This window comes from Polypterus senegalus, chromosome 13 (genome assembly GCF_016835505.1).
Source record: "Polypterus senegalus isolate Bchr_013 chromosome 13, ASM1683550v1, whole genome shotgun sequence".
Taxonomy (NCBI): domain Eukaryota; kingdom Metazoa; phylum Chordata; class Cladistia; order Polypteriformes; family Polypteridae; genus Polypterus; species Polypterus senegalus.
In genome coordinates, this window is record NC_053166.1 from 135,270,587 (window position 1) to 135,286,287 (window position 15,701).

Sequence of the window (15,701 nt, forward strand, 5' to 3'; positions counted from 1 at the left end):
GAGGATAGTAGAGGATAGGGTCAATGTTTTACGGGAGCTGTGCTGGGGTCCTCACTGGTGGTTAGGCTAGGCATACTGAGAGGACCATGGGGTCTGCTGATTAATATATGTTACACAACCTAAGGGTAAATGCAGAAGCATGTAAAATTTCATTTTCAAGTCCAACTAAGGTTGGTGGGAAGCTAGCTCTTGTCTCAGAAACATTAGGTGAAAAGAATGAATCATCCCTGGATATACACAATGGGCCAGTTTCAAGATTTCAGTCAGTCTAACATGTCTGAGATATGGGGGAAAAATCAGAATACATGGAGAAAAACACACAGCAAGAGCATGTAGACTTGATACAGAAAGTTGCCACTCTAGATTTTGAACCTAGGAACCCGGAGGTGTGTGGCAGAAGCACTTAGCTATGCATCGCTTTGCTGCCTCTTAAGAGGCAATCTCTGTACTTTAAATCTGAAATGAAGAATAGGGGTTCAAATCATTCAAAGCCCACCAGAGTGCTTTGTAACCTTTAGACCATGACGCTTCCTAACGGATACTCTAACAGAAAAAGCAAGCAAAGTTTATGGTAAAAATGTGTAATAGTTTAAAAGACAAAAAAAAAATCAAAGCTGAAAGAAATCAAAGTAATGTTTAGACAACAATTCAGCCCCCTGTTGTACACCTGGCATAAAGAGATTCCATTAAGGAAGCCTTGTCAGATGTTGATTAGCGTTCTGTCATTTTTAACAAGTGGAAATGATCCTCAGTGGAGAACAGAGCATGCTGGAGGAACAACGGATCAACAGATGTGTACTTTGAAAAATCAGACATGTTTGCTTTTTGTGTGCTTGATATTCCACGATTACGTTATTGAAGGGCAGTTTACCAAAAACAACAGAACTGTACAGTGTGAAAGACCCCCAGAACACAGACAGAGAGGGACTCAGAATGTCCAAAAGCACACACTTTTAATTTTCTTTTGCCTTTTATACAGCACACACACAGTGCACAATTCACCCACAATGCACAGTCCTTTTACTTTACATTACTTTACTTTTCCTTTGCCACCTCCACTCCTCTCCTGCAAGCTCTGTTCTGTGCCACCCGACTCCAGCTTCCTGAGTGGAGTGAGGTGGCCCCTTTTATAATGCACCCGGATGTGTTCCAGGTGCCCCCTGATGACCTTCCTGCAGCACCTCCATGGCGCTGGAACTATCCAGGAGCCTACTGGCGGTGGCCACAGGTCCACACAGGGCTGAGCTTCCCAGCTCCACGGTTCCCATGCAATCCTGGTGCAATCCAGGGTGGGAATTGCGCCTCTCCTGGTCCCTTGCTTCTCCAGGTCTTCCCGTGGGGCAAGGTCCCCGGCTGTCTATTACAACAGTAAAATCAGTCATTTTTTACTTTATACCTTGTCTTCCACAACAAATGCAATCATAAACATTTCAAGAAGACCACACAACTGCAGTGCACCTCCTCATTAAGCGTACTGCAAAGTGCTTTGTTGTGGTAGGGTGCTAGGGCAGCGTTTCTCAACCTTTAAGTATTTGCGACCCGAGTTTTCACAACAGTTTTAATCGCAGCCCCCGAACATTTTTTTGAAATGTAGATGCATATTTTATTATACCTATTTAACTTTTATCGACATTTATCTAACTCTATATTTATTGTTCTAGTATCAGAATGTAGTTTAAGTTAATTTGTTTTGGTTTCAACAGATTTTTTTTCATATTTTTGATTCTTGTTTTCTTTTTTCACATCTTTGCGCCCCCCCCTAAGGGGGCCTGCCCCACAGGTTGAGAACCACTGTGCTAGGATGACCCTATTCCCCTTTAAACTCTTTATTACAGAGCTCTTAATAGAATGTCCCTAATCCCATACTCTTACTGCACTGTTAGGACTGACTGCTGTTGTACATCAATGCTGCCCCCTTTCTTTTACATCTGTAACTCCAGGTAATTTTGGCAGAGTATCATAACAGACAGGAGAGTACGTTGGACATTTATTAATGTATTACAGATACTATGCCCAAAATATAAGCAAGCAGGTTCATTGTTTTTTTTGTGTTTTGTTCTTTATTTCACCTTATACAATTTCTTGTATTAGGAATTTGTTAGTTTTTGCATACCCCTTGGGGTCAGAGCGCAGTGTCAGCCATTGTACAGCGCCCCTGTAGCAATTACAGGTTAAGGGTCTTGCTCAAGAGCCCAGCAGAGTAGGAACTCTTTTACCAGCACAGATCCGTAACCTCAGAGCCATAAATATAAATAATTTGATAAATAATAATAATAATAATAATATGACCTGGTTCATGTTAATGTTTACCACAGGAAAAATAAGCCAAATCATTGAATTTTAAATGTTATTACTTGTAACAAAAGCATGTAAATACCAAAACGTCCACATAATTTTAATAGGAAGGGTCTGTCGAGTGTCCATTTCTGTATTGTCCTTCATGTGATGTGTTTTGAAATGGTCACCGACGCATAGTCCAATGTCCCACTCTGGACAGTAGAAGCGTGTTTCTTTGCATACTTTTCTGATATGTTTTCTGTTGCTTGCACACGAGCGGGTAGAATGTCAGTGCCTGTTATGCAGGATCAATGCACTAATTGTGTTATTGTAGGCAATGCTTAGTGACTTCCACATTTCCTCAAAAATGGACATGGACAGTTGCCACATTGTGAGCATTGCTTAGGGTACCAATGTCTTGCTTTGTCCTTCCACTTGTTCATAATCACTTTGCCGTTTTGTTGTGCAGATATTAGCACCATGCTGAACCTTCACATGACCAAATTCCCTGGGTATATCATAGCGGTTTGGTCATACGGAACCATTTCATGCATCAGTTTTACTTTCCGTGTCAACATCTGATGACCAATTCACATCACCATCATTATCACTCAATTCTAGCAAGGGTTCAGTTTATTCTAAAACTGCCTTTACACCTTCTCGTTCATTTTTGTGTTTATTGTTGGAGGTGCCATCCTGCTCATGAATTTTAATGAGTAACCTTAGAATTTTCATTAAGTGGCAGACAGCATAGAAATATTCATGTTTTTTGCAGCATGATGTTATTTTGCCCACTAGACGGCACCAGAATACTTTTCCAAGAGTCGTTCGGGGTTAACACCGTAAAAGATATCATTAAATGTAAGCCTGAGCCTGACTTGTGGTTAGCCATTCTAGCATAGAATTCCTAGGCTGAGTCACACTCGGGGTTCAAGGAGGTTAAGCATCCAGTATGCTTAGATTACCAGGTGTCTTTCTGTCTTAGTCTCTGGTCTGGTTTGGCCCATGGTCCAGCATATTGTCTGCACGGGACAGCAGATGTGGCCTCACCTTAGGATACCAGAGAGAGCCTTTTTCTTAGACCTTAATTTAAGTCCACTCTTAACATACAATACTTCATACAATTTTTGGTATTGCAGTCTCAGCCATCATTCCAGTCCAGTCATGGATGGTTTATGTCCTATCACTCATTTTATCCAGTTTCAAAGGATACACAGATGTAGCTTCAGGAAAACAAGAAAGAACGGATACATAGATAATTAAAACTGCCTTCTCAAACCTCTTAACACTTTAAGAGTCATAAATTTATCGCAACCCTGCCATTCTAAGTTACGCTGGCCTGTTATTGTCTTTCCTTGTAGCCCACCTGTATTCCCCCAGGCTAGCTGGCAAACCACTTTTTGAGATTTTATCTCTACCAGTTTTAACATGTAGTAAGTACAATTCGTTTCTAAAGCACATGTTTTATCATATTATTACCTCATCATCCTTATGACACTCCACTTCTCAGAGAGATCAAACGAACGAACGAATGAACGAACTAACTAACAACCTAAACAACTTTATGTTGTCTCCATTGGGAAGTTTGTCTTTTAAAGAAACCAATTAAACAAATAAATACATAGATAGATAGAACTCTCTCTATATATACATAGAAATACATATATGGATAACTATATATAATATATATATATATATATATGGATAACTATATATATATATATATATATATATATATATATATATATATATATATATATATATATATATATATATATATATATATATGAACACACAAACTCACACAAGCTATCTGAACAGACACCAGAATGGCTAAAAAGGAAAAAAATTTAAAAAGAAAGAAAACCTCTGACTTGACACTTCCAGTCCCAGTGAGGCATTATGCATGCGTATTGCTGTTAGTAAAAAGGAGCCCCAGTAGTGTTTCTTGACACACTTCTGCTGACAAAGTCATTTGCTGAAAGTCCTCATTGTTAGTGTGTCACAGAGGGGATGTGCAGCATTTTTCATAATGACACTCAGTTTGGTTTTAATTCTCTCCTTTTCTATTACCTCCAAGGGGTCCAGAATTTGTCCCTTGCCTTTTAATTAGCTTGTTGATTTGGTGGACCTCTCTTGAAATGCTGTTACTAGCCCAACACACTACTGTGTAGAAAATCGCACTGGCCATCACAGAGTTGTAAAAGATGTGAAGGACATCACTTCCCACATTAAAGGAATGCAGTCTCCTAAGAACAAAAGAGCTTGTTCTGTCATTTCTTATATGGTTCCTCTGTGCTCCGAGTCCAGTCTAATCTGTCATTAATATGGACCCCCAAGTACTTGTAGGAATAGACCACCTTTACATCCACTCTTTAAATAGTTACTAAGCCTAGAGGCTCTTTGGTGCAGTGAAAGTCAATCACCAGTGCCTTGGTTTTGCTGATTTTAAGTTGCAGACCATTCTCTTTGCACCAAGAAACAAACTTCTCCACCTGACTCCTATACTGTGCCTCGGCCCCCTTATAAGTGCACAATCATCCAAAAAACTTCTGCAAGTGACATAACCTTTAGCCATGTCCCTTAATAAACATGAAGTAATAAGAAACAAAAATGTAACCAGTGAAATGTGACCTTTGCTCTTCCACCATCCGTGCTATGTAAGTACACAGCCTCCAGGTCATATACTCCCAGAGGTAGGGCAGGATAACTTGATGAGTTCAGTTACTGCATACTGCCAGCCACATGGACACAGAGGTGCTGCACACTTTTAACTAAAGTATTTTCAGCATAGCACATAAAAAATTTGAACTCTGAATGTGTAATAAGTGTATAGGATTTGGGGCATTCTGTTAAGGTCAATGTAATAAATAAAGAGTGTAAGGAGGTCACCCTAGAACCCTACCATGATAAAACAGTGTTTAACAAAATAAATGAGCATACATTGTAACTATTTAAAATCTTATTTAGGGAACACCATCATAGCAGCTTTCCCTGCGCCACTGCAAAGTGCTTCACAGAACAAACCTCACATACACTGCACCATAATAAAGCACCTTTCACAGCTAGCATTCTTGAAGCGTACTTGACAAGAATGTAGTAGAATTGCTGTTTTATCTTGGTAGAGTAATATATATATTGCTCTACTGTCCCCTATTGTATTATTAATATGTAGCCTTAGAATACCTAATCTCACAGACCTACCACTGTATATAACTTATCCCCACCTTCCCTTCTATATCTATAACCTCAGGCAATTAGATGTAGTAAAAAGACAAGCAGGAGTTAAGCTACACATAAAATAATGTATTACTGATAATATTCATAAATAATAACAAAATGCAAAGTACAGTTGAATATTGGCAACCATACAACCTGATAAAATGGTGATGTGTAATTCAGGTGGCACACAGACTTGCAGTTACTTAAAATGTCTCTAGTTAAGGCATCGTTGGTGCTTAGCTTTCAGCCACATGTCTGTTCAATATGGCTGCTGAGCTGTGCTCTTCATTGTGTTGTCTTCATCATCATATGTGGGTCAGTCAGAGAGAGAGAATGTGGTTGAGCAAGTACATTTATAGATGTTCTCTCCAATTCCTAGAACCAATAGGACATCATGGTACTTGAAGGCCTCTGAGACAAGCCAATTCCAAACAGCCATACCTCAGACCAATGGGTGAAATAGAACATCTTATCTCCTGCCCTACCCGTCCAAGACCATATATTACACTAACCTGGCTTTGTGTGGGAGATCAAACTGGTTTAAGACACATCCCCCCAAATCCTGTCATAAAATTACAAAGAGACAGTCGTAAAAAGGGGGATGGGGAAGGCAAACATGAATACCTCTCACCACTTGGTTTGCCTAAATTATAAATAAAGACATACAAAACATTTATCAAGTTATATGCAAAATCCTACATCACAACACTCCACCCCGATGAATGTTTTGTACAGTGTCTTTATACACAATGTCTTTAAATTGTTTCAAGAGTCTGATGCATAACTTGTGCATTGATTTGCAGTATTTGCTCTCCCAGTGTTAAAAGTTGTCCGTGACCATTTGTCCATTACATATCTTCTTTATTTCAAAGACAATCTGAAGAACTTGGAAGCGCTCCTGATGACGTGTATCTGCTCCAGCTTCCTTTAACTGTTTCTTTACCTTTCTGCAGTCTTCATATGTCATCAGATCTGGTGGTTCAAAATGAGACAAGTCCACACCTTCCACTAAACTAGCCCACTACAATTTAGTCTATTGTGTGAATTTTTAATCTGTTTTGTGTCTAACTGCTAATTAGACCCCTGTCCCAAACTATCTGTTTAAGCATATGCAGCTGTACAATTAACATCAAAATTTGAAAGGTAACATGCCACAGGTGCCAGTACAACCACTTCTGCCCAAGTGACAGCACATGTGCCACTGCATAAACTGTTCACAAACCAACATTTGTGGCCCCTCTGCACACATTTGGGGTTGACTTAGTTGCCTCTTGTGCTTTCCTACCCATGGTGCAACTCTTGACTGCCATCAGCCTTTACCAGTATAGACTGGCATCACCACCATGAGACATCAAAGCTATGCAACTCTCATCATTCCCCCCGTAGGCCACCCCTAGAGTTGTTTGCTCACCATATGCATACTCATTGTGCTAAACACCTCGGTTCAGAATTGGCCCACTGGTCCTGTGCCTGTACCACAGCCGACAATCTCAGCAGGGCTTCCATATTTTCCCAATTAGACTATACCTAAACATCGGAGCCCATATGTCTTGCAAATGTATCAGCTGCACCTGCTTTCCTGAAAAGTTCACCAATTTTCTTAGTATACATTTTCCTTAATATTATTAATTATATTAATTATCCCACTTAATTAATTAATACCCAGAATGTATACTTTATGAGCACAAAAGTAATCCCCTTATTTTGGCATTCCTAACTGGTTTGTTCAGTTTCCACCCCTTGGAATATAAATTTGCTGCAGTAATGAACAAACCTTTCCTTTTAAACTATAGCTATTGTGACTAGCCTTATTATTGCATGACTTGTGGACTTGTTACTCACTTAAACCCCAGTAAGTGTTTTTTCCTTGCTGTCTCTTCAGTTCTTCTTCATGTCTTTGTCTTTAGTCTTTGCTTTTGTCTTTGTCTTTTTCCTCTTTCTTTTTTCATTCTGCTATGTAGGCAGGTCTGCAAAATGGAAGGGGACAAAGCAGTTTCTGTCCATCTCATTTTCTTGGCTGTCACCTGGTGCCAAAACTCAAACTTTGCTTCCAGGCATTCATTGGAACAGCTTGGCACTAGTGCCACACCACTCCAATGTGCCAATGGTAACCCGATCTCCTGCATGGATTTTACTCTGCTAATTGCCTTCACTATTTATTACCTGCACCAAACCAAAGTCCATAAAACCTTACAATAGAAGTAGCACTATTGCAAAAGGCCAGAAAATTGAAATAACTATTTTTCCTTTCCTGTCTTCCTGCGCTACCCTTCTATTTTTTTTTCATTGCCTGTGTGTCCTTTTTTTATTGTATGGTAACTGCTACCTGAAAGTGTGGGCTGAAGCCTCTCCAGAACCCAAGTTCTAAATCCAGCATTTCTGCTAAAACTGACCTGTGTTCTTTACTAAAGACCAGCTCACTTTTCTCCATTTTATTGCATGGAGATTCATAGGCTGTCTTTTGAACAACTGGTCAGTCAGGTTTCGAATTACTGAACCTAAGTGTGTGTGCTTTTTAATTACTGCTGGCCCTAGCACAGCTGTTAGGACCTTCACACCCCTGTGCATTCCTGGCTTGCTGGCTAACATTGTAAAACTTCCTGCTGCACCATCCCCCATCTTTTGTTCTTTGGCTTGTCCTGTTTCATTCAAACCAACTCCTAAACTGGTGCACTTTCTTTCCAACTCAGCCATTCTTGCACTAGCACATTCAGACCTTTCACACACAAGCACTTGAATTCCTTTCATTTCCATTGTTCTTTGTTTTAATTCCACACTTTCTTTACTCAGTATCCTTAAGCCAATATCCAGTTCATGCCCTCTAGTCAACAATTGCCATTCACACTCACCAGCTCCTCTGCCTTCTATCTGATCTCTTTGTCCTAAATCAAATTTCAATGCAGCACTGGTTACCTTTCCTAACAGTGGTGAAATATCTATCAGTGTAGCATGCTCTTTAAATACTGGACAGGCCTCAGAATTACTTGGAGATTGTGGTGCAGTGGAGAATAAAGGAAGAAAACACCCTTGCTGTTTTCCTTCCTTTCATCTCTCTCCTTTTCCTCACACTCACATTCCCACTCTTTATCTGAGCACACATCTGTCTCATGTAAGTCACCCACCCATGTTTTAGGGTTCCAGTCCGATCTGGTTACTGTTGCCCTAACTTTCACCATGGGCGGTTTACATTTCTTTTTTCCACTTCTTTCACTGCTTTCTACTTTAGCAGCGGGTGTTCTACATGCTAACACTTCACAATTATCACACCAACTGTTACATCTTTCAAAACTCTCACTCAACATTCCATAACTTTCACTTTCATTCACTTTGCTATTTTCTTCCTTATCATGATCTTCCTTATTACCAATAATACAAGCTAGTAAACCTCTTATAACAGCAGCTGTCTTCTTTAAACCTGATCTCTGTTTTCTTGCTTTTAATCCTTCCAGCCCCCTTCCATTTTGTGGCACACTCAGCTCAGCTTCTGCTTTCTCTACCTGAACTACAGGTTTCCTAGCTTTAGCCTGCTTCCTTCTGCCACTCCACTGGAAGATGGCTGACTTTAAAATGAACTTAGGCATTTCTAAGTCTACAATTTTCTCTAATACAATTTGCCAAATTCGTTATGGGTTGGCCTACTTTTGCCCCTGTAAGCAAACATACACATACATACACAAAGATTCTAAACAAAAAGTACCGTATGAATGACAATGCATGTCCCATCACTCCCTAGCACTTTAACCACTTAAATGCCGTATGAATGACGCATGCATCTTTCACCACTCCCTAGCACTTTAATTAGGGACTCACTACCACCAGTACTAACAAACATGCGGGTGTCCTTGTGACACACATGAAGTCTCTACACTTTGTTGGTTATATTCCATTCAGCAACCAAACAATGTTTTACTTCCACCGCATTTGTACACTGGGTGCCCTAAAATTCACATACATAAACAAACACATACATCAAAACAGTATTTGCAAACAGGGTGCAAAACTTGGTTACCCCAAAATCCTGCCGACTACGCCAATTGTTTTATCTTGGTAGAGTAATATATATTGCTCTACTGTCCCTATTGTATTATTAATATGTAGCCTTAGAATACCTAATCTCACAGACTTACCACTGTATATAACTTATCCCCACCTTCCCTTCTATATCTATAACCTCAGGCAATTAGATGTAGTAAAAAGACAAGCAGGAGTTAAGTTACACATAAAATAATGTATTACTGATAATATTCATAAATAATAAAATGCAAAGTACATTTGAATATTGGCAACCATACAACCTGATAAAATGGTGATGTGTAATTCAGGTGGCACACAGACTTGCAGTTACTTAAAATGTCTCTAGTTAAGGCATCATTGGTGCTCAGCTTTCAGCCACATGTCTGTTCAATATGGCTGCTGAGCTGTGCTCTTCATTGTGTTGTCTTCATCATCATATGTGGGTCAGTCAGAGAGAGAGAATGTGGTTGAGCAAGTACATTTATAGATGTTCTCTCCAATTCCTAGAACCAATAGGACATCATGGTACTTGAAGGCCTCTGAGACAAGCCAATTCCAAACAGCCATACCTCAGACCAATGGGTGAAATAGAACATCTTATCTCCTGCCCTACGACCATATCCCCCCCCAAGACCATATATTACACTAACCTGGCTTTGTGTGGGAGATCAAACTGGTTTAAGACACATCCCCCCAAATCCTGTCATAAAATTACAAAGAGACAGTCGTAAAAAGGGGGATGGGGGAAGGCAAACATGAATACCTCTCACCACTTGGTTTGCCTAAATTATAAATAAAGACATACAAAACATTTATCAAGTTATATGCAAAATCCTACATCACAACAATTGCGAAATGTTTTTTTCCGAGAGAATTGCCACAAGGTGTTTCACACACACACAAATTGACCTGAAACAGGATTTGAACCCAGAGCTCTGGATCAATCAATCATAAATCTGACCTGCCATAAAGCAAACAGTAATAAAAACATTACAGGAGCTTTCACAGTCAGCCCTATTACAAGGGGCTTTACAAAGTAAACAAGAATACACCACTGTGTGCACCCACTAGAAGGTATTTCATAAAGCAAATAAGAATACAGGTACAGCAGGCATATTGGGCGACTTTAACAGACAACTTGTCTTAATGTGCTTGCTTTGATTGTATAGAATCTTACAAAGTGAAAATCTACATAGAACAATATATAAAAACCAGTAACGGCTTACTGCACAATAACGTGCAGTGAATACACCTGACTTATAGTTTTCCTATTCTTTTTCTGTACATTCAGCATTCATTTGCTCAGAGGTTGATGTACTTGCTGCTTCCTGAGTAGCTCTTCTTTTCTCCACCCCAGCAGCCCACTTCTACTCTTCTATCGTTGGCATCTTCTGGCATTAAAACTGATTAAGTCAGTGTTTGTGTTGCAATTACTTAGTATGCTTTTCTTAAGTCTTCAATCTGCCTCAAGAATGATTTAAGATATGAAAAGGTAGGGGAAGTGACGGCGAAGGAGGTAGGTATTTGAATGGCACCCTTAGGCGTGTGCCGCACAGCTGCCCTGCTGCCCGCTGCCGAGAGTTGAATCTACAATAAAATAAAAATAAAAAGAGGAATAAAACCATCACCCTGAAACAGACAGTAGACGTCATGTAGTATACTTGTACCAAATTTCAGGTCAATAGGTCAAACAGTTTGCGAGCTACAAGGTGATATAAAATCCTGGACAGACAAACGGACAGCCACGGTAGCGTATTATATAAGAAGATGAGCAAGGAAGACTACAGGATAATAAAAAGACAAGGTGAAGTACAAATGCTGTCTTGTAGCTAATCTCCACTTTACCAAATTTCCTAAAAGATAATAAGATCTGTTGTTGTTTCCATTTTTGTCTATTTCAGTTTTTCTCCATTCTCAATTTGCATTCTTTTTTTGTCAGAGCCTGGAGCCGTGGGACACTTGAGCTTCACTGAGATCCTGGACACATCGCTGAAAGTGAGCTGGCAGGAGCCACAGGACAAGAATGGCATCATTATAGGTTAGTAAGTCCATGTGGCAGAGTGGCAGGCAGTGCTGTTTCTATCCTTCATTTATTAACCCATCTTGAACATTTTAATCCTTATATTATTTCGCTTGTTTCCATCTTTGCTCAATACAGTATAAACAACGGTTGCCACAACTAAAATATCCCTCCAAAACAATAGCGAGGAATCCATGTTCCTGGCAGAGTTTTGGTCTTAGGCTTACCTTCAGGTCTTCAATGTGACCAATTGTCGATTGTGGTATTTGACTATTTATTCAGTGCATACTTTGTTACTCACCGAAACTGCATTATGACACTACCATTTTACACCTCCTCTTTCCTTCACTTCATTGTAAGCCTCCCGATAAAATGAAAAGGCACATACAGCCTATCTGCAACCAACAGAAATGGTCTCACCGACCTACATACTCACACCAACGCACAGAAGCAGAAACATCTACATCACACCAGACCAACCAGCACAGGCAAGATGCCTTAGGACAACATGGACAATGTATTACAAACCACAGAGCAACATTATCCAAAGATCAACGGCAGCAAGTCTTGCACATAGACAGTGAAAGAAAAATGAATTACACACACAACCTTTCTGAAGAGCAGTGGCAAACTGCCAGACAACAAGAAACAGTATGACGGAAAAACTAAAGGGATTCCATAATACTGACAACTCAAAACAAGATATTCCCTTTATATTACGGTGTAGCCAATTCCCTGTGTGTTTCTGATATTGTACAACTATCACCAAGTCACAATGACAAACATTTAATAACGTCTGAGTTTATTTGTCAGGCCCTGTTTTTACCCATGGCCAGTTGTACACTACATTTTCCAGAGTTACATCGAAACCCGGGTTAAACGTATAAGTACTTGCAGGTTACACACAGGGGAATATTTTCACTAACAATAACGTTTATACAACAAAATGCATTTTCTGACAATTATTGTAGACGTCGGTATGCTACATTACCTGACAGCAACACTTCACACATGCTGACTTACTGTACATGTGCCCTGCGTTTCCCTTCTTGTCCTGTTAACCCAGCGTTTCTCAACCTTTACGTATTTGCGACCCGAGTTTTTATAACAGTTTCAATCACGCCCCCCCTAACAATTTTTTGAAATGTAGATGCATATTTTATTATACCTACTTAACTTTTATCGACATTTATCTAACTCTATATTTATTGTTCTAGTATCAGAATGCAGTTTAAGGTAATTTGTTTTGGTTTCAACAGATTTTTTTTCATATTTTTGATTCTTTTTTCTTTTTTTCATAACTTCGCGCCCCCCTTTTTGTCACTTCGCACCCCCCTGGGGGGGCCTGTCCCTCAGGTTGAGAACCACTGTGTTAACCTGTTTCTGTTCCACTTTGTATTGTAAATATTCATGCTGTTGTAAGTGACTATAATAACATCCCATACTAATCATGTGACTATTCTAATATTTAGTCCTCTCAAGTCACTACTTATTAAAATAATCTCCTTCCTTACTGTAAGGTATGATGTTCTTCTTTCCCTCATCATCATTTCATTGACGCTTTTATTCTTGCAAAATTTTTGCAAGCACAATTTGCTACTTTCTAATATAAAATTCATTTGTTGAAAATTAGCCCAGAGATTTTTTTTTAAGGAACGATTCCTAGGACCTCAGCTGACTTCTTTAGGCAGGCCATGGGATCATAATTCCGGATCTCACCTCCACACTCCAAATTAATTTCTGAAATGTAAGACACTGGGAGCTTGCAGTTTAGTATCAAAGCTTAGCATTAGAACCATTTTTTATGAGGGCAGGCTGTTCAGCCCACCATAGCTCGTCAGCCCTCATTCACCTAAATAGCATCAAGTCAAGATCTGAAGGTCCCTAAATGGACCACTTAACTGCAAACTGTTTAGGTAATTCACATGTAACCCTGCATCCCATTATGCATGGGGGCAATTTTTAAGCCCAATGATGTAAAATGAGTTTTACCGCTTCTTCTATATTCAAACCATATCCCTAGCTCTTTCTGAGGGTGTGCTTTCTTGAAAGAATAGAGCACATAGCATAGGTTGAAAGGGCAACTAGTCGTAAAATGTGATTCACTTACCCATGCTTACTGAAGTTGTACATCAAAAAATAGTAGACATTACGGGCTGAAACAGAAAGTAGATTTAAGATGAAAGAAAAGATGAAGTTCGGCTGTTGAATTAAAGAGTGAACATGAATGCTGTTGAAAGTCAGACTGAATGTCGGCATTAAAATAGAAAGGACACAAGCAGACAGCAATAAAACAAAATAAAATATTGAATGCAGCTTTCAAAAATACAAAAGGCTAAATCAAAACATGATGCACAAGTCTCATTTTCTGAATCTTCTTATTCCAATAGACACTCACAGGGAGGCAGAAACCAAAATGGCAGCATTGCGAAGGAGACAGGTGCCAACCTTGGATGAGGTGCCAGTCCATTACAGGGGAAGCATACTCCTATAATCGGCCACTTTATAATCACCAGTTATCCTAAACCACTTGTTGTTGAGATTGGGGTGCAGAAACCTGTTTACCTGTAAAAAAAAATACAAGATCATGGGAACACCTTGCAGGCTTCCAACTGCCAGCATCTTGGGTTGGATTTGGGCCCAGAATGCTGAAGATTCAACTAAGCAGCACTCAAAACTGTGCGTCATTCTTCCCTGAGTTAAGGCTCTTGAAGGACACAATGAATGAGAACCTGACTGAAGCAGAAGATGTCGTATGACTGCCCAACAGCCTCAGGTGCAAGACCAGAACCATACTTGGTCAGAGCACACTCACCCTCGCAGGGCTCATGTGGAAGCACCTATCGTCCTAACTTTCATTTCTTAGTTGATGTGAAACACTTGAGTACCCGAAGAAGCGTAGATATTATATGGCACCTTCCACTGCTCTTTTTTCTGCCCATTTCTGCTCACTCTGTTGACTCCACGATTGTACAACTGCATAAAACTCCAACACTATCATTAAGCTATTGGATGTCACAACATTGGTGGGATTCAGCATCAACGGGGATGAGTCAGCTTACAGAATGGAGATACCACCATTGGAAGACTAGTGTGGACAAAACAAAAGTGATGATTGTTGACTTCAGTCTACATCCCATTGCACATTGAGGGCGCTATGGAGGAACTGGTCAAGAGCACCAAATTCCTTGAAGATGACCTTATTTGGGCAATTAACACTTCTTTCATAGCCAAGAAGGGGCAGCAGTGTCTCCACTTCCTTCGGTGGTTAAAGTAAGCAAGTCTAACTCCGATCCCATTCTCACTATATTATTCAGTGGCAACATCAAAAGCATTCTGACCAGCTGCATCACTGACTGGTTTGGGAACTACAGTGTCCCTGACTGTACAGTCCTTCAATAGATAGTGAACACTACAGAAAAGATCATTGGGACCTCACCACCCTCCACTAAAGACATCTTTATAATGTGTTGCATCCACACAGCCCATAGCATTGTGGAAGCCTGCTCTCATACCTTCCATGGCCTCTTTGTCCCCACCACCATCTAGCAGAAGGTACTGTAGCATCCCAAACCATTCTGCCAGGTTCTACAACAGCTTCTGCTGCTAGGCAGTCTGGACGCTGAACTGTGTGCTTACCTCCTGCACTCAGATCTGCTTCTTGTAGCTTATTGATATGCAAATACACTTGTTGCACCTTTTACTGCTGTTGTTTTTGTACTATTAGTTATTGTTATTATTTATTAATTTTGTATTCATTTACCTATTATTTATTTACTTATTTATCTATGTATATACTCTTGTACTTGCCCTGTGTTTATGTATATGTTGCATTGCAGTCCTGGGGAGAATTATTTCTTACCACTGTATGCTGCAATATGGTGTATAGATGGTGTGACAACAAAGCCACTTGACTTATTTTGGCTTTACTTATCTTGATGTGTGATAAGTGGCAGGCAGTATTAGGAAGGAGGGATTGAGAGAGTCAGAAATGTTTATGTGAAAGGACAGAGTATAATAATGTAATCCTTTGGTGCCACTGCTACCTATGGACAAGGCAGAGGATTTCAGGACCGCAGGACTCCTGCAGTGCTCTGTTGTTGCAAGGCCATCTGGTGGTCAATAAACCCCATCATGTTCAAGTGAATTTTTTTATTCGCCGTTGTTC

General features: G+C 39.9%; 1 protein-coding gene across 3 annotated transcripts in view; it reads left to right on the forward strand.

Moving 5' to 3' along the window:
* The window catches only part of sdk1a (sidekick cell adhesion molecule 1a), a 1,556,037-nt gene that overhangs the window by 1,311,541 nt on the left and 228,795 nt on the right, over positions 1-15,701 (forward strand). For all 3 annotated transcript variants that reach the window (XM_039774120.1, XM_039774121.1, XM_039774122.1), the window contains one exon: positions 11,453-11,551. In XM_039774120.1, the coding sequence (XP_039630054.1) occupies positions 11,453-11,551 (99 nt within the window). The remainder of the gene's footprint in view (positions 1-11,452; positions 11,552-15,701) is intronic.